Raw genomic sequence first — 20,809 nt, forward strand, 5'->3', positions numbered from 1 at the left:
TCATTGGTAAAACGAGTAGGCCAAGAGTTGGCGGTGGGTGGTGACGAACAGCTGCATTCTCTCTAGTCTTACACTGCTAAATTAGGGAAAGCTAGCACAGATGGACCTCGTGTTGCTTTGCGCGAAATTCAAACCAAACAAACAAGCTTTCTTAATCAATGAAATTATTTGTACCAAACTTGTTCATTAATAAGCTTCCAATAATACAATTACAATTTTTCTTATTCTATTTTGAATCCATATTTAAATATGAATGGTGACACTTCACGCACACAAAAAATTGTACTTACAAAAATAACAGTATCATTTAATACAATCCCAAAGCACCTGCACACATCACGTGACATCAGAAAGGTAATCAACAGCCATGAACGCAAGGCGCAGGTCATGAAAAAAACAAGTTTCCAAATAACGCAAGAAAATTAAACTATTTTTATTATATTTGATTCGTTTATTGTACATTTCATTTACACAATAATATTAACGCAACGCTAATTTATTTATAAATTATTTATTTCGCTTAAATCTTTTGGTGATTTAAATAATTTAATATACAGACTATAAATTGTCAATAAGTTCCAATTTTGAGTGTATTTTGAAGTACGATTAACTGGTAATTGCTTCCTTCGTACCATAGAAGCAGACAATGTAACATTCAAGATATTTTTTTTAAATACAAGAACGAGTTTGAAATTTTTTCTTCAGAAAATTATTGTGTCACAAAAATGTTTTTTAGACATAAGTCTTTTCTAGTAATAAAGAACTAAAATCAATCCAAAAAAGGAAGCATTTTGCGAGTTGTAGCCCAGATTCTTCCTAAGAGTGCTTTAGCTCGTACAATGTGATTACTGATTATGAATCAATTGCAACTTCATAACGTCACATTTAGCTGATTCTTAAAAATTAATTTTTTAAACATATATTGTGGAAGCACTACTTTCCTTGCTTCCATGGACCGCACACTTTTGAGTAATAATATCTTAAATTGATATTTTAAATTAATTGGAAAAAATTTAAAATCAGTATTTATTCAAACGTTTTGCATTTAACCTCACTTATTGTTAAGCAGAGATAACTACTGCATAACTAATGTTGAAACCTGGTGGTTAGGACACTCAACTAAATTAATCTGTAAGACTTTTTCATTAATTATATTCTTGTTCTACCAAACGTGGGGCGAACGTATACCCGATTCAATTTTATTACTCAGCAGGATCTCTACCACTATATCTTAAAAATGAATTTTTTTTAGGCAAGACTAGAGTAAATTAATCTGAGAGACTTTGTGGGTGATAAAATATATTAACCAAAAAGTTTTTGCCTCCTAAGTTCAAAACTATAATTAGATCTCAAATCAGTCAAAAGATGGAGCTGTGAGCGAAAAGTCTGTACTTGAAAAAAAGGCAAAGCCATTCGATGAATTGCTACGCCATGTCTAAAAATGCAAGAGCACTGTAGAAAGTCAAGCGTACACACAACTCAGCTGGTTTAACATCATATTCATTCTTTGAATTTCGAGCACAAAGGACATAAGAATTGTTCTATTTTCTAGCAAAAAAATACAAACAAAAACTCTCCTGCATGGAAATATGGTTAAATGCCAATTAGTGAATTAATGTACCATGTGAAATGGAGAAAGAGAAATATGAGTGATTTAACTGAACAACTTCCTACACCAAAAAGTGAGAACTACGAAAAATCTAGAAGCACATGCATTAACTAAAGGGGAAGAGCTAATGCATGGTACAATCTTGACCTACATAGGCATAGATGCACCCCTTCCACGCATTTCCCAGAAAACCAAAATCTGAAAGTATCAAAGGCTGATACACAAACTTGAGTTTGAAAAGCATGGTCAGAATTTTTTCTAAGCAGATTATTGCACCTTTGAAGATCTAGAAGGTTAAGTATTAAAATCTCCTACAATAGGTATTACATAAGCATAGTGCTGCAGCTGCTTCCAATTTATGCAAATAATGGTATAGTATTCAGTTGAAGAACTGTAAAACAAAGTTCTATTATGTGCTCTACCAGAATGCCCGTGCTAATAGGAAATGTAATTCAGTGGCTGTGTAATATGTACTCACTTATATTTAGGTACCATACAGGCAGACCAAGAACAGTAACCAATAATGATAATTAAGTTACCATATTAACATTTTACACACTTGGACAGCAATCTGAACACAGTTATTGACTGCTTGCCATCATTTTCTAATACTGTTGGAATATTTACTCTATCTCCATTTATGACTATACCTGAATATTTTAGTGGAGTGATTTTGGTAAGTTTTGTTTAAATGTGTTTCAATTGTTATTTTATATACTTTCACAATTACATATTTGGTGTATGATGCAAATCAGTGAAAGTTGATTCACAGGATGTGACCTTCAATGATCAAAGTAACCCATAGTACCTCATCCCATATTCCTAACAATTATTTTACTATACTTCTTTCCTTGACTACTGAATCACTTGGTGTGAGAAATTTATTTTGTTCTCAGTATATTATTTTTCTGCAGAAGTAATATTATGGGTGAAAAAAATTCTTAATATATTCTAATTATAAGATAGTATAATAGTGGTTTTTCTAGTGATATTGAATTTTTATATAAAAAACATACTTGTGTAGTTGACTTATGTAGATATCATGTATTGCTTCTGAAGGACAGGACCATGGTGTTCGTATCCCTCCCAGGCACTTTAAAAATCCAATTGGAAAGAGAAGAGAAACCCTGTACAAGTACTACTACTAGTAAACCCAGTTCTAGTTCTCCAGATATTGAATCAACAACCAAGAAACCCTCCTCCTCAAGTTCCCCAAGCATTTCTACAAAGGAAGTTGTTACAACCATGGTGGTTCCTAAGAAAACTACAACTCTTGAAACAACAGTACTGATTACATCAACTGAGAACCCAAAAACCACCACAGAACACAGAGAGAAGAATGACATACAAAAGGTACATTCTCCAGGGACAATGGGAGGGGTTGCCGTAGCAATGTTATTAATTGGCATTGGGCTTGGTGTCGGAGGAACATTCACTAAGTTCATATTTTCTAGCAAAGGCAGCAGAAATTCATATAGCTAACAAAGTTATGATAAAAGAAATTTTACTGTAGGGTAAAAACTGTACCTAATTAGACTTATTTTTCTATCACTGAAAATTGTATACATTGTATGAAAAATTAAGGCTTATATATAGTAATAATAACAGTTGTTCTTTGTCTGAGTTGTAAAGAAGATATGCTGATTTTTATATATTTTAAAAGATGAAATATCACTCAACTGACGGGAAATGTTTAAACTTAATTTAAACAATGTAAGTTTAATAGCAATTACATATTTTAAAATCTTGAGATTTTAAAATTATAACAAAGCTTGTTCATACACAAAATTTGCATTGTTTTTCATCTACCAACAAATAAAGATTTTGAGGTGATTCCACCCTTGAACACCCTACATCTCATTGACCATGAGAAAAGCATGCTTGTTTGAGAAATAATCTATCAACTTTCATACTTTGACCTTAAATCCATTTAGAATACTCAAATACTCTTTAGAATACTCTTAGGCATCAATCTGCCAACACAGTTTGAAATTGACTCAATAGGCTAGGAGTAATAAACCAACAGTATTTACAAAATAGAAATGGGATTAAGTTCAATTTTGACTCCCTTAGGACTTTCCTCATATTTCATAGTGTTTAAATACAAATGTTGGTTGAGATTAGCCCAACAGCTTAGAGTAGTTAGGGTGCAAACAAAAACACATTTCATCTTTATATGTACATATATATATTTAACCTTTTGAAAATTAAATTTTATATAAAGCTTGAGAGGTACTTATTTAATTAAAAAAACAACAACTATGTTGTTGACATTTCAATAACAGAAAAAAGAATACAACTAACTGGAACCTGTAAAAACTTATAAAACTCTGAATGCTACAAGATTCAACATTATTTGATGGCATACCATTATCCATAACCAGGATTGGAAGTTGAAAGTAACAGGGAGGGTACATATATCCTCACTTCTCGAATTTGGCATTTTATGCAATCCCAATTATTATGCATCTTGATTAAGAATTCCAAACATTATCATCGTATTATGAGTGTGCAAACCCCACTTCAAGCACTGGCTATGACAATTTTAGAAAGAAGTTTTTCTTCATAATATTCTTCTATGTGGGCTGGAAAATAGAAGCCAAGAAATTTGAATCACCTATTTAATTCTTGTATGAAGCCTCAACTTATGTTTATATTATACAGCATAGGCTCAATACTAATGCTGTGTGTATATAACAACATTTAATATGTGACATAACATTAAAAGATCACAAGGGACCTTCTGGTTCATCTGGGCCATCCTATCCATTAACATAGAAAAACTCAAAGTTAGCCTTTATCATTCAAAAATATATCAAGTTTTCCCATAAACTCAATTTCCATCTGCCATAAATGATGTTAACATGTTCCAAAGGTCAATCACCCAGTTGGAAAAATAAAGCTGTCTTAACCAAATATGACACATACCCTGCCAAAATTTATACTTCTGACCCCTAGTCCTACCATTTTCCCCCCATTAAATACGAAAAAAATATAAAGCATTAACACTATCAATTCTTTTAGCAATCTTAAACACCTCAACCTGAACCCTTATTTTTTTCCTTTTGTTTTGACAAAAATAAACTATACATATCTTAAATATACAGTTTTAAAAGTCTTGCTATACCCCTGATAATAACACACATGGTTACTTTCCTCAAACTGCATTTTATACAGCACAAGATCAATCATTATCTTGTATTCATATCAAGTCCAAATTAAGACCAAAGTAAGTCCATGGGCAATTCCAGTTTTGTTGTTTCCATTTTTTATTCAATATATATATATATATAAGCTATATATTTTAATTAACATTTTATTAATTAAAATAATCTTCTGTCAAATATAATGCTTGAAAACACTACAGTTTTAAACTTAACAAAATAATCTTTGTGGGTCCTTTCACATTCTAGACTCCTATGCAGCAATATGTTATGCATTTTGGTTAATCCAGACCTGATTTGCAGAATAAGTTTGCTTACTTTTTCTATAAGCTAAAAAACAAACAAACCCTGAACAATCTGTTATAAATTTTTGTTTCTTATACAGTAATTAAGATTTTAAAAAATATTTTGTCTTACTTAAGAGCTTTTTTGTGTTTTTCTGCTGAAGTATTATGTAAGTGAATATGACATAATTACTTAAGAAATGCTATTTTTACAATGAGCCAGTTCAAGTACTTACAAAATGTTTATGGAAATTCTTTCTTATATGGACAGAAAATATTTTTATATAAAGACCACTGTCAGGTATCATTTGTTAAAAAAACAACTAAAATGTTCAAGTGTACTTGAGATTATGTTGAAAAATATTAGTTTTTGTTGTACCTATATTAATTTGATGATTACCTTTGATCAGAGCTATTTTAAAAAAAAAGTTTCAGAGCTACACAAACCATTTTTAACACACATAACCATATGTAATATTATTTTTATTAGAGTGGATCTTTTTAAAAATTTGTGTTCCTGGAGATAACTATACAACTTTGGTTGGATGTTATATTTACGTAAAAAGTGAGTAGCAAAACATTACGACAGAACTTGTAGCAGACATGCTGTAGCTTATGGCTTTATAATATCAAAACAGTGTTTTACCTGCAACCAGAATACTATTAAAAGTTCTTTCTGTTGCTTTATATTTGAAAAAAAAACAGCTTCTAATTTTCAAATAACTTTATAATTTCTTTTGTTTCAACAAAACTAAGTCGGAAAGATTAATATAATTAATTCAGTTTTTACTGGACACACTTTATAGAACGTTTATAGGTAATGTAGAGAGCGAATGAACAATAAATGTTAAATACTTTAAAAATGTGAAAAAACAACAACAAACGTATTAATGTATCTTAGAACGGCTGGTATGAGTACCAACACTTTTATTAATAAGCAGAAAACAATGTTTCAACCTTCCTAGGTTATCCTGAACATGACCTAGGAAGGTCGAAACATCGTTCTGAGATACATTTTTATTTCAAGTGGGTTTCTCGTCATCAAGGCACAAACAAATGTATTAATAAAAACTTAGCCACCTGTCCATAATTATTCAAACAAGGGAAAATACAATATTTTTTTTCTCCGTGAATTCGTAAAACTTAATATAAAAGCAATAAAACTTCAGTTACTCAACAACATCAGTCAGTCAAACCTACAAATTTCCCCTGGTATTCTGTGCTGAATGCACACAGCATCTATATACGACAGCAGTCAGTGTTAGTACACTGGTTGAGAAAGAAGGTAATTTACACCTGTAACCTACTTGCATGTATATTAATAACAAGTTAAACATATGCTAATCTGCCAGTATTATATTTTTCTATAATTATTCTATTGCAGAAAGTGTTTATATATATGATCTCATCATTTTTATATTATACTCACAGTGACCAGTTAAGGTTTAGCTGTACCATTCAATGAAGATGGATTTTGAACAGCAAAAACAAATTACTTTCTATAAAAAAGAATTATAATTGTGGATAAATAAAACAAAACCTAATATTAAGTAAATTTTAGCCTTTTGGTGATGAAGGTAACAAAATATAGAGAGAAATAATAACACACTGGAGGTTAGTAGAGATGAACCACAGTGTTTTAGGAAACACAAACAGTATGTTTTCATTACAGAAAAAAAAGATCCTGAAGAAGGTTTAATTATTTCCATCAAAATATGTAAAGCTTTAATGTTTTTAATTTATATTTTTAAATTTCACAAGTAAGTTATGTTAATTAAAGAGCATTGATGTTGCATTCCATTAATTTTATTTAAAATTACATAAATCGTTTTGTTAAATTACAAGTTATCATGAACCAATACTGGGATACAAACAGTATATAATGCCATTTACCTGCTTTTGATGAAACTTTGTATCAAACTTATAACAATTTGAAAAAAAAAAACTTATTTTGAAACTCACTCTTTTACTAATTCTAATTTTTAAAATGTTAATGAAGGGATGTTAGACTGAGCAACTTGGAAATACACATAAAAAAAACAACTATATACAGGCCTGATTGTAAATAGTTTGTTAATCTATATTTCTTTGGATCGAAATTGATAAAAATTATTAAATATCAGACCCAACAAATATAGTATCTTGTGTATATATACATATGCATAAATTTATATCTATTCTTTATTTGTAATAAAACTAAACAATGAGAGAGCTGCAGAGGAACATTCTTGTTATGAAGGAGTATGATATAATGTATTTTGTAAACTATAATGAGTATATGATCACCATAAGGACTTCTTATATTTGATTACCCACCTATTTTGCAACTGTGAGATAATAATAGAAATAAAAAATGGCTAAAACAGCTTTTGAAAAGACAGCACCAATGATTCTGGGAGGAAATCAATATGCAGGATTTTCTTTTACATTAAGTCTCTAAGACTTCCAGGGCAAGTCTGTGTGTGTGTATTTTCTTATAGCAAAGCCACACTGGGCTATCTGCTGAGTCCATTGAGGGAATCGAACCCCTGATTTTAGTGTTGTAAATCTGAAGACTTACTGCTGTACCAGCAGGGAACAAGTCTGTGTGACCAAGGAGCAAGGTTTATAAATGTGTTAACATTTTACTATTTTACACTTACGATATTTACTATTTTGTAACATTAAACTACATTTATTTAATGAAACATCTACATATATGTTTGAAATATAATTGTTAGTAAATTTAAAGTAATCATTTTAGTTACTAAGACAATATTATCTAGCTGTTACAGATGATGTTGAACTAAAATGTTTTGATTAAATGTGGATTTTTTTATTAGCAGTTACGTACAGTGTGTTACTTTTTTATACCGTCGTAATGTGTCGTATTATTTGACAGTTTATTTTTCCTGTAATGCTTGCTACACACTACATTCACTGAGACTAATGGTAATTATGCCTCACCCCTTAATAAATATACACTGTGATGATTTATTTTTATTCTGAGTTTTTTTTTTTTAAGTTTAAAACAATAGTCAGGTCTTAACTGACATGGTGGGATTTAATGAATACCAACATGTTTGGAGGTATGAAAGACTGATAATTAAAACATAAATAAACCACGATGTAAGTACCTCTTTTTACTCTTACTCTTTATGGAGCTTGGGTCAAATTGGACCAGATTCTTCAATATCAAGTGCAAATCACCATTGCTATTTTCATATCTTAATATGGCAATTAATTAAAACGTAAGCATCAAAGTGCTGACGTGCATATGAGGGGTTACAATGAAGGAAGATACTAGCCATCCAAACACTTGATGAATTTCATTCATTAGGTCCCAAGGAATAGTTTTTCCAGGGTTCACTCTCTCTCTAGTGACAAATTCCTCAAATAAACACAAGTTCAAAAATGTATTTTTCTAGTTTATATTTTAATGGTGAACTGCTAATGTCTCACAAAAATTTGACTGTCAATCCATAAGTTCAGCTCTTTGAATTAAAATGTGAATTATTCTGGTTCCTTATGAGGTTTCTTGGTCTAACCTTAGAAACAGATTAAACTCTTTACTTTTTCTCCCTAAGCAAGTCTTACATCATCATAAATACTTTACAGTTGTTACTGTGCAATAAAAAATTAAACATTGGTTGACTAAATGAGACTGTTAACAGATTTATGTTAGCTAACAGTAAAAGAAAATAAAGAAGAAGTTTCAGCTTTTATAAATTCGTATAGTTTGGTTTTAGTTATTTCATCATTTTCTATATTGTGAAACTTCAAAATCTGATCACAAAACACTGCTTCTGCAAATCATTAAAATACTTCCCCATGGTTTGGAATTAATTTTTTTTATTTCAGATCAGAAAATTTAATTTTATCTGTACAGTTAGTTTCTCAATATTCATTAACATACATCCTTTGATACTTCAATTTACAGATTACAGAAGTCACCACTTCCAGGTATAAATTATAAAAACACAGTGGAAGCAGACAAACATTTATCAGTAAACTAGGAACTACAAACCGATTTTCTACAGCATCAAAGTTACCTCTTTCATGCTAAGTAAAAAAAATTTTGGTCAAGTTAAATTTACATCTGAAAATATAGTTTATTTTAAATAAATTATAAGTTATTTCATTCATATGCATCAATTACAATAAGCATAATAATGTCCAACAATAAGGATATGCCCATCATATTAACTTAATATAAGCTCACCAGATATCTTATAACAGAAGAAAATGTCTATCTTTCAAATATATATCATTTAACATTTTTCATGGGCAAGACTCTTGAGAGATGCACAGAAATGAAAACTGAAATATGTTTTTATTTTTCTTTATAAACTACACTAAATATATGTTACAAAGTGAAAAAATATCAAGTATAACACACTTTTGAGTTAAATTTGTTGAAAATAAAGTTAAAATTATGATCTGAATTTAAAGTTTAAAATATGATATGCATTACACACCTGAAAGAGTGAACAATTGCCAAGTATTTTTAAATACAAATATAGAAAAGGAACTTGTAGTTTTTACCCTATTATTCAAATTTTAAACATGCTTCAGATCCACCACTAACCTATCTACAAAATTCATTTCCATAGAAAACCTAAGAAACATGTCCATGAGGTCAGAACCAGGACTGAGAATGTAAACCAAAGGCGTGACTTCATTAATATCTCTATAGAGTATATGAAAGTCAGTGGTGTGGCTCTCCACAAATTGGCAGCCAAGGTTAGAAATGACAAACTCAATTACAGCAAACAACACCTTTGAAAACAATACACATCATTAGTTTATAATAAAAGTAATTTTTGACAATGCGTAAAATACTAAGCCTTATTTTGTATTTCTCCAATGTTAAAAAAACGCATTCTTAGCTCTGATATAAAATATTTTACAAAAGTTTTTTATTAGCTCAAATATTTTTTAAAATATTTAATTAATTTTAAGTCCTACTGTCACTTTCACTTTAATTAATTTTTTCTGTTTTATTTTTTAACATTAGTTACCAAAGCCATTAAATTATCGTAACAACTCTGAAAGAGAACTTAACTGTTCTAATAAATCTGTGAATACAAATCTCATTAACTGATTCGTAACTTTATTTAGCAGACTCGTATACAAAACACTTTTGTTCCCAGTAACTATTAAGAATCATAAAACACTCTGTACTAAAATGGGATTAAAAACAAATTTTTCAAGTATTATCTTTATCTTGCAGAATAAACTGCTTATTTCAAACATTCCTTTCATAATACTTAAATAAGAGTGCATTTATTCACCAGATCCTGATTAAAAATACTGTAGGACATATTAAGTGAATGTATGCTCAAGTTCACCACCTATTTTCATATGTTTGTTTTAGCAGTTGGTTCAGTAAACCCAGGTATGTGTGTGACCATGTTACAACTAGGGTATGAAAAATCAGATTTATTAAATATAATATGATTCACAAAATTCGGACTACCATCAGCCAATACAGTGCTGAAGTTGTTCTCTTTCATTTTGTTTAAAAAGAGAGAGCCTTGAGGCAACCACGTTGTGTTGAAGGTTTCGGGATGATAAGTTTCAAATGTGGAACTGTAACATTCACAGAGTATGAAAATAACCTGTTTGTAAAGCTTTGGCCAGTCTTAAACATAAGTTTTAGCCAAGAACTCCTTTTCAAGGTCTAAATAGAGTAGACTATTTGAAGTCTTCATATGTTATATGCACTATTAATATATTATCCATTTCTCTAAAATGTACTAAACCAATAAAAACAACACATTTAAGTACACTGCATAAAAAAGCATATTTACTTTCTCCATTCCAGTGCTATCACGTAAAAACGAATTCCACTCATTGCTATTAAGAACTCCTTCTTGATGTAGAATTTGAGTTGCCAGGATAAATGAAAAAAAACAATCTGTTCTTTTCAAACAATCCTCTACAAAAGAGAAAAGAAATGTGTATCACATCTACGTAAATTACAACATGCAATATGCAGACAAATATCTTTAGTGAATAAAAATATCTTTGAGCAAACGGTTTTGCTATTTAATCAGAACTGGTCGATTCTGTAATAGAAACAAAATTTGGAATTACCTATCCTCTTATTTGAAAATAGGCCTGTAATGATCTAGTGGTTATGCTATTCAACCCATAATCTGAAAGTCAAATTCCAACACTGAATACACTTGCCCTATCAATCATGGGTGGCATTAAAATGTGAAGGTCAATCCCACTTTTCCTTAATAAAGAGTACTCCAAAAGTTGGCATTGGATTGTGATAATCAGATGTCTTCCATTTAGTTTATCAATTCTGAGTTAGAGATGGGTTAGTACAGAGAGCCCTTGAGTAACTTTGCATGAAATTCAAGAAAGTAAACATTTAAAAATATGGATTACCTGGTAACCAAGATGATACCATATCATATTAACATTAGGTCACAGCTGTAGCTATGATGGGTGGTCCACAGCTAGTCAACATCACCCATCAACAACTCTTGAGCTACTCTTTTACAATGAATAGTGTGACTGACCATCACAATACATTACAACTAAAAAGATGAGCATATCTTGTGTTGGGGATGCAAATCTATGACCAACAGATAACAAAGCAAGCACCTTAACCACCTGACCATGCCAGACAAAATCTATTTTCAACTTAACAGATATATCCCATATATATTACTGACAACAGCCTTTTACAAGAAAAAGATCTAGATTCCTTGCTAAACGTACCTATGATACCATGGTTTAAATCTGTGGTGACACATTAATGCATTAACAAATACACATTATCTTTCTGTATGTGATTAAACCTCTGCACTTTGAGTACTTGAGATACTAATGAAGCACAAAACTATCTGTTAATCTAATGTTTAGGGTTATAAGTCTTTAGACTTACCACTGAGTCACTGTAAGGGTCAATTATTTAAGTCTAATTTATTTTCCACATCTTAATCATATAAAATACATCATAATGTCATGAGCTTAATACAAGAAACAATATACTACTAAATTGAAGTATGTGTCTTGATCACTTTGCATAAATGTCTGTCCAAATATTAAACTATCATTTCAAGCAAGTAGATATTATATAAACTGTAATTGGGGTTGGATGGTAAAAGTATTATATTTGTATCTGTATGTATGTATATATGTCCTCTTGTATAACTTTAAAAATAATAAGGTAGGTAGGTAGGTATTCAATGTTTATTGGCACAAAGCTACAAGGCTATCTGTGTCAAACAAGATGTGGTACAGTATAGGTATAGGGCAATTAAGGTAAAAAGTAAATTTAGGCATTAGGAACTGCTAGGAAGACTGAAGCATAAAGTAAATCCTTGCTGACAGTCACCTGAAGTTGGCTTTTCCAGTCCTGGGTTCAGTTCAAAAGAAAAATAAAAACTAAAATGTGTAAAATTAAGATTTGCCAGGAAGACTGAAGAAACAAGATCGAAATAGCAGTCAGTCATCTGAAGTTGGCCTTTTCAGTCCTGGGTTCAAACCAAAATACAAATTCAAATGTGTAAAAGAAATCATGCTAAAACACAATATAGTCCAATAAAAACCTTAAATTAAGTGTAAATGACCAATGGCTATTAAAAATGTAAAAACATGAGTGAGATGGGCAGTATCACCTATAACATGGGCCAAAGTCAAGGGCAAACCTACCTTACAAATATCTTTAACATGGTGTCATCGTTCTAGATTGTAACAACAGCATGATAATAAAATGTGGATGATTGTGATCTGAATGCCTCATATTGAGCAGCAGTTCCAGATAAAAAGAAGTGGTGGGTTAAAAAACTGTGACCAATGTGTAGCCTTGCCAAAACAACCTCCTCTCTTCGATCCTTACAAAAGCAAGAGGGCCAAAGACCTAGAGAAGGTTTGATTTGAAAAAAAAAATATTGTTATTGTGTTGCTCATTCCAGGTTGCCTGCCATCTGGTGTACAGTCCAGATTTGATAACTGGACCATAGTGCATGTATGGAATGGGTACTGGGATGATAAAACCAGAATAGACAGACTTTGCTGCTCTGTTGGCCAGGTCATTCCCACAAATACCAACATAACCTGGTATCCAAACAAATTGGATGGAGACAGATGAGAGAGAAAGATGGGCCAGTTTGTTTTCGATATTGATGAGAAGAGGGTGGTGACTATTATGGAATTATTCCAGGGCCAATAGACAGCTGAGTGAGTCTGTATATATTGTACAATTTGTATATTGCATTATTTCAATATGATTTAGGGCAAGAGAGATGGCACACAATTCAGCAGTGAAAACAGAAACCATAGGGGGGAGTCTGTGTGTCACAATCGAACTGTCACAAACCATGGCTGAGCCCACTGAGTCACCCGATTTGGAACCATCTGAATATATAGGATCATATGAAAGATGTTCAGCAAAGAAAGAGCGATATTTCCAATCTGGTGTATCTGCTTTCCTCAGATCACTCAAAGATAGGTTACAATTGGGAACAGTAATTTGCTATGGTGGAATAAGCTGATTTGAAGAAACTGCTATGTTATTCAAGGATAAATCGAAAATCTTCTAATTGTGCCTGGATATGGAGACTAAACGGAACAATGGCAGATTTTCTGTTATTAAAAGGTGTGGTCCATTGTGGTTGGAAAACACAACTCCAGGTAGAATGCTGTGGTAAGGATCGAAGTTTGGAAGCATACATCAGAGACAGTTGCAAATGGCGAATATATAGAGGGGATTCATGAGATTCCACATGCAGACTTTCCATGGGAGAAGTATGAAAAATTCCAATGCAAAGCCGAAGCCCCTGGTGATGGACAGGATCCAACATTTTTAGTGCTGAAGTTCTGGAAGAACCATAAACCACAGACCCATAGTCAAGTTTGGATCAGATAAGGGCACGATAAATTTTGAGCATGGTGTATCGATCTGCTTCCCAAGAAGTAGAAGAGAGGACACGGAGAACGTTCAGTGCTTTTAGACATTTGATACAAAGTTGCTTGATGTGTGATATCAAATTTAATTTACAATCAAATATGAGACCTAAGAACTTTGCCTCAGGGACAACAGGAAGTACAACATCATCAAGATGGAGTTCTGGGTCTGGGTGGATTCTCTGTTTGTGGCAGAAATGTATACAAACAATTTTAGAGAGTGAAAGTTTAAAACCATTTGCCATGGTCCACTTCAGTATTTTATTGATTGCAGTTTGTAGCTGCCATTCAATAAACCTTATGTTTGATGACTGACATGAGATGTGAAAGTCATTAACAAAAAAACCGTTTGCAACTGTAGGGGATAGCTGTTCACTGATGGCATCAATCTTTATAATGAAAAGTGTGGCACTCAGAATAAAGCCCTGAGGGGCTCCAAGTCCCTGTGGGAAAAATGAGAAAGTGTTGAGCCCACACAGACTTGGAATTGATGCTACGTGAAGAATTGCTGGATGAAAAGGGGTAAGTTTCCACGCAATCCATACAAGTGAAGGTCTCGTAAGATGCCATATCTCCATGTTGTATCGTAAGCTTTTTCTAAATAAAAAAAACAGTAACAAGATGTTGTTGCCTTAAAAAGGCTTCTCTAATTGATGTTTCAAGGCAAATTAAGTCATAGAGCATTGTCTTTGGAACCCACACTGAGTAGCTAAGAGGAAATTGTTTGATTCAAGAAACTAAATGAGGCAGGAATTGATTATCCTCTCTAAGATCTTACTGTGACAACTTGTCAAAGCAATGGGACAGTAACTTGTGAAGGAATCGTTGGATCCTTCCCAAGTTTCAGAATAGGGAGTATGATGGCTTGTCGCCAAGCATCTGGATAGACATTTTCCTGCCATATCCAATTAAAAACAGCTAGGAGATTAGTAAGAAAGTTCTGGGAGAGGTGACGTAATATCTCATAATGAATATTATCAGGTCCGACTGATGTATTGCTAGACCGATGAATAGCAAGTTTGAGTTCCATCAATGTAAGAGGGCGATTGTAGTCATAGGAATCATCAATTGAAAAGAAAAGAGGAAGATGCTCTGCCTGTGTTTTAGTGGCTAAGAAGGAAGGGGATAAGTTTGAAGAGCTAGATACACGAGAAAAGAAGTCCCCAAGAGTATTGGCAATGCTCTTTGCATCTGCAACTTCGTGGCCATCAGATATTAAGATAGAGAGGGGGCAGAAGTATATATTCCACTCACCCTCCAGATCTTATCCCATATAACTTTTGTGCTGGTGGTTGAAAAAATGCTGGAGATGCATTTAATCCAAGATTCCTTCTGGCTTTGACATCTAACTTGCCGAGTGTGTGCACAGGCTTGCTGAAATGCAATGTGGTTTGAGAGCATGGGGTATCTTCGAAATGTATCCCAAGCACACTTCTGAGTTTTCCATGTTATAGAACAGGCAGAATTCCACCAAGGCCGGGGATGCTGCAGGGAACATGTCGAGGTTTTAGGGATGCATCGAGTAGCAGCTTGTATAATACTGTTGGTTACTGCTGCTATACAATCATCTGTGGATGATTTACATAAGATGGCAGGACCAAGTTCCGAGAGAGTAGTGAAAGAAGGCCAGTTGGCCTGGACCAACTTCCACCAAGGTACATGGGTCGGGTTGTACTGATCATGGCAAATCTCTCATAAGATGATGGGAAAATGATCACTACCTCGTGGATTAATGTCAACCTCCCAGGAAAAGTGAGTGAGTAGTGAAGGGGAACAGACAGAAAGATCTATAGCTGTAAATGACTGACAAAGTGCATGAAAATATGTGTAAGAGCCAGTATTGAATAGAGCCAGGTTGTGGTTATGCTCTATAGTGTGCCCTCTCATATCAATACAGGAGCCACCCCAGAGGAGATTATGCCCATTGAAATCTCCCAAGATTAAAAAGGGGGTAGGAAGTTGCTCATGAGGGTATCGAGGTCTGATTGATTATAATGCATTTAAGGTGTAAGGTATAGAGAGCAAATAGTGATGGTACAACCCAAGGAGACACGGATGGCTACAGCCTCCAAGGGTATGGTCAATGACAGGGACTGTGTGGGAACATGCTGATCAACCAGCAATGCAACTCCCCCATGTCCCCGTTCTACACACAGCCTGTCATTCCGATATAATGAATAGCGGTGGATAGTAACTGTATTTGTAGGCTCTAGAAATGTTTCCTGCAAAGAAAGGCATATGGGATGATAAAAGTCAATCAGATCTTTGATGTCAACCACATTTGATTGGATACCTCGACAGTTCCGTTGGGCCATGTGTAATGATTTCAGAGGAGAAGACAGTAGAGAGTCCTTCTGCTTATGACTGCATTTTTTTTCTTTATTGGATGTGAGTCTGTCGCCCTCTATGGATCCTGCTCTAGCTCGAATGGTTGGGTCTGAATTTATCGGTACATGTACTAATGATTGAGGGTATGAACGAGTTGTTTGTTTAATTTTTGGGGTATCAAGAGAGGGAGACCCCATGGAAACATCTTGACTTAAAGAAGGTGAAGTTTAGCAATGACTGGAAGGTGTGGTCAGGGCACTGCAGCAACGCCACGGTTTCATGAGCACTATACCTGAACACCAGTGTCAGACACAATGTCCACAACACCCATTGTGGACGTCCTATGCTGGTACTCAATTGACCCTGACCCAAATGGACTAGCCTATTGATCCTGGGGGGACCACCCCAAGACCACCCATTTACAGGAATTCAAGGCCAAAGTGGTGTGTTGGAGTTGGACCCCTCAACCACCAGGATTATTTCTTCCCCTTCATGGGTTACCATGCACGTCAAACACGCAGGTGGGTATTTAGATCCAAGAGGAGGTGAACTGTAAGAACAGAACCTTCTCTGAGAGGTCCCCTCACCACGTACAGGAATCCACATCGAGGGGTTAAAAATAAAAAAACTTGTTTATGTGAAAGTTTCAGGAGAGACAGGGTGTCCCCATAAGATGCCTTCCAAAAATCTAGTCTGAATCACTTTGAAACATTTTTATAATGGAGATATAAGTCTTTTCCTCAGTTTCTTGATAATAAAAGTGGAAAAGTGATTGGATTAGGAACACATTTCAGGTATACATTGAAACCAAAAATTCAAAAATTTACAGTAGGGTAAGGATGTGCAATCTCTCTGATTGTTCTTGGTTTGAAAAATAAATTAATTTTGTATTTCTGTGCTATTTCTAAAAGCTCATATTTTTTTTAATCTACTAGCTGTTCTTCTAATAACAAAACAACTCATGGAGGATCAGCTTTTTGGAAAATATTTCCAGCTATTTCGTACCAAAGCAGCAAAAAAATTAACATCTTAGACTGCAAAAAACTTCTCTGTTTGATCAAATTCTGTTAGCTAAAAATTTGGTGACAATTTGTTCTATACAGATACAGAAAAATTAATATAAATATTCTACAGAAACATGATTAATCATTAAAGAAAGTTAGTATTAATTGTCTTACAAATGTTCATGCAATTTCCACAGCTGGATTGTAAGGAATGGGAAAACACATCATAAGAAACATGCACTTAGCAACTAACCAACAGTTATTCATAAAGAATGTTTATGTGTATATATAATAATCACAAAGATAAAGTTAATTCTATGGATTTAAAAAAACACTGTGGAATAAACCTAGAAACACTGATGTGAATATTCAGGTCCTTTTGCTTCTCTGTATTTTCTATACAGTGACTAAAAAGTTAAACAGCAGAAAAGATTTAGCTGTTAGAATATTTCAATGTTTAAATAAAAAAATCACAATAATAATAAGTTGTAAGGAATAACACTAAAATTAATACATATATTCTCTTCTGTTAACTCGCAATTTAACTTACTTTGAATCATAAAACCTTACTACAAGGATTGTTTCCCCTGAAGATGCTCGGGTTACCTGTGTTCTTAAATTTTAATTTATTTAGTTTCGATTCTAGCATTTCCCTAGTTTCATGAACACATGAACGTTAATATTTATATAAATACCATTACATCACTGTGAAGAAGCTTGAATGCTGCTAAATCCATCACATCATTATCTATAAAACAAAGTATTCATAGTATCCAATAATAAATGTTATTATTTATTCATACAATACATAGAAGAAACTTTATTGAATATTTTATATTTGAAATGATTTAAAGTTCTAGATGAAGTCATATATCATATTGCCCCTAATTAATGCTCCTGGACATTTCAAGGTGCAAAGGGGGCGGTGCTAATTATAATACTTGTGCAGTTCCACATTATATTTTTCACATAGTACTTGTTGATTTTAATGCTAATTAGTATGTATGTGTGTGTGATTTATATGTTGGATTGCTACTACTGTCGCACAAGGTAAGCTTTATAAAAAATACCAGGGTAGCAGTAATTAGAAAGGAGGTGTTAATTAGGGGCAATAAAGTATACATATTCATGACTATTGTTTGCTGTTTTTATCTATTCAAGTTATCTTTCAATGAGAACTAAAACTAAAAGAATTCTACTAAATTATATTTGGTTCAAAGTTGTGTAACTACATTTACTCACCTGACTAAAATATTTCAGTGAATACTGATACGTAGGATCAACTTAAGCCATACTATCCACAGCAAAGTACATCACTAAGCCTCTAGCTACAACTGCCCAATACTTTTCTCTAGCCTGATATCTTTTCTTCTGCAAGCTGAGCCTCCAAAAGTCCAGTTGTAATTGTAGCTGAGGTCACCTGACAAAATAAAACCAATTTAAAATATTCCATGTTTAATTCATTCTGCTTATTTGTATAATTTTACATTTGTTTGTAATATATTATCAATGAAAATAATATTTTTACAACAGTATGCATCCACTACTTGTACAAACTGTGTTCTAAGCTGTTACATTTTGATGCAATTGTTTTCAGTAATCTGATAAATTCTTAACTTGGTATGATAATAATAAGTTACAATTTCAAGGTGACAATGGTGTTCCACAAATTTGTAGAAGCAACTAAAAGAAAAACTAAAATGGATGTTACTGCATATTGTGATGCAATTACAGTACAAGTTTTGAAGGCTCTTTTAGAAACAAATTCCCTGAGGTGCAAGTGTTCCACAGTAATATTGTCAATTTTACTAGATTAATCAAATACAAAGAGTTATTGTATGATGTACACCATGTATTTTTATACAAAGGGTTAATTTGATTCTAAATACATGGTAACAAACCACATCCTTGGGTGTCCAACACAATATTGTTTGTTTGAAAACTGCAACTGTTCTTTACAGAGCTAACAAGAAATATAAAAAAATTAAGAGATGCTGTTTCTTTTCAAATATTACATGCTATTAGTATATACTCAATAAAATTTATCTAGAGAAGGTGGTTATATGGAAGAAAACCCATAAGAAATATAATTAATAGACTAGAGCAAACAAATATAGAAAGAGTATTACATTAGCAAAATTTCATGTTTGATAAGATGTAAATCTATCATTTTCATATCTTGATTCCATATGCTTTTATTTCATGTGTATAGAGTTCATGTGACCAGATTTCATATGTTTAGTCTATGTCTACATGTGTCTATACTCTGTGTCTAAATTTTAGATCTAGACTCATGTGTATATTCTTTGTGTCTACTTTCTATGAGCCTAAACTAGACATGTCTACAATCTATAAGTCTGGATTTTACATGACTTTATCCTACATATCTAGACTAAACATGTGTGTATTCTGTTTGTCTATATTCTATGAGCATCAACTAGGTATATCTACATTCTATAAGTGTCTAGATTTTGAGTACATTCATTCTATAGATCTAAATTCTACAGGTAGAGTGTCTGTATTTCATGAGTTTAGAGTTTATGTTTGGATTCTGTGTGTCTAAAATGTATGGGTCTAGACTATACATGCAAAAATTTTGTGTCTAGATTCCACATCTTGATTCTATGTCTCTAGATTTTATGGACCTACACTTTATATGTATTCATTCCATAAGTCTATACACTATATGTTTACCTTCTATAGGTCTAAACTTAATATGTCTTCATTTTATATCTTTAGATTCCACAGACTTATATTTCACATCTATTCATTCCATGAGTCTACATCCCATATGCTTACCTTCTTTGGGTCTAGAAACCATGCATCTAAATTTCATGTGTTTAGACTCCATACACACACACACAAACTATATCTATCTAGACTCCGTGTGACTCTACTTCAAACCCAAAGCCCAAACTCAATATATTTTTATGTAAAAACATGTTTGATACTCTTACCCACCTTCCAGAATGAGAAAACAAGCCCAAACAATCACAAAAAAATAGGGCATGGTACACTAAATGAGAATGAATAGCCTTAAGCATATTCAACAGCCCAATAGATTAAATTCAATTAAATGCATTACAGAGAAAGTTATTTTGTATGCTCCCCCAAAAAAAACAGTTTAAAATTATCAATGGAGAGCTGAGTGATAAAAAAATTATACTTATTATATTCACTAAGTGCAAACTTCTTTAAATATTTTGTAAAGGTGCACTTGTTGTTTACAGAATGCAATTACTTTGCTCTTCAACAAGGATAAAAACAATTAAACAGTATACATGCACTTAAAAGAATAAATCATTTCTGATTCATTTAAAATGCCAGTCAGTCAGTTCTTTGCCATCAAGAATAATTCTATCTGACGTAAAGAGCAATTGCAGAATTTTGTCTTCTAAACTTTTCAGTTGATCTTTGTCTTCTGCAATACCTCTGATGAGTTGAGATCTTTGGTCTTCAAGATCTGGTCTTTCTGGATATACAACATCACTGGAGTTAACAGAACAGAATGTT

At 32.7% G+C, this 20,809-nt stretch overlaps 2 protein-coding genes across 2 annotated transcripts; one reads left to right on the forward strand and one right to left on the reverse strand.

Annotated features, from left to right (window-relative positions):
• The first annotated feature begins 1,182 nt into the window (after positions 1–1,182).
• Positions 1,183–7,882, forward strand: LOC143255155 (uncharacterized). Its single transcript, XM_076510394.1, has 2 exons — positions 1,183–2,285; positions 2,669–7,882. The coding sequence occupies exons 1-2, from the start codon at positions 2,250–2,252 to the stop codon at positions 3,089–3,091; spliced, it is 459 nt and encodes a 152-aa protein (XP_076366509.1). The 5' UTR covers positions 1,183–2,249; the 3' UTR covers positions 3,092–7,882.
• A 743-nt stretch (positions 7,883–8,625) lies between these two features.
• On the reverse strand, positions 8,626–18,775 carry LOC143255157 (dynein axonemal heavy chain 6-like). Its single transcript, XM_076510395.1, has 3 exons — positions 18,539–18,775; positions 10,850–10,977; positions 8,626–9,815 (listed from the first exon to the last, which is right to left on the reverse strand). Exons 2-3 carry the CDS (start codon positions 10,856–10,858, stop codon positions 9,597–9,599), a joined length of 228 nt encoding a protein of 75 aa, XP_076366510.1. The 5' UTR covers positions 10,859–10,977; positions 18,539–18,775; the 3' UTR covers positions 8,626–9,596.
• Between the last annotated feature and the right edge of the window lie 2,034 nt (positions 18,776–20,809).

The sequence above is a fragment of the Tachypleus tridentatus genome, chromosome 7 (assembly GCF_004210375.1).
Source record: "Tachypleus tridentatus isolate NWPU-2018 chromosome 7, ASM421037v1, whole genome shotgun sequence".
In the NCBI taxonomy this organism is placed as follows: domain Eukaryota; kingdom Metazoa; phylum Arthropoda; class Merostomata; order Xiphosura; family Limulidae; genus Tachypleus; species Tachypleus tridentatus.

Bases quoted from the DNA above. Each gene is read 5' to 3' on its own strand.
- LOC143255155 (XM_076510394.1), top strand. From the start codon at position 2,250: ATGACTATACCTGAATATTTTAGTGGAGTGATTTTG. The intron at 2,286-2,668 runs GTAAGTTTTGTT...TTGCTTCTGAAG, and splicing joins ATTTTAGTGGAGTGATTTTG to GACAGGACCATGGTGTTCGT.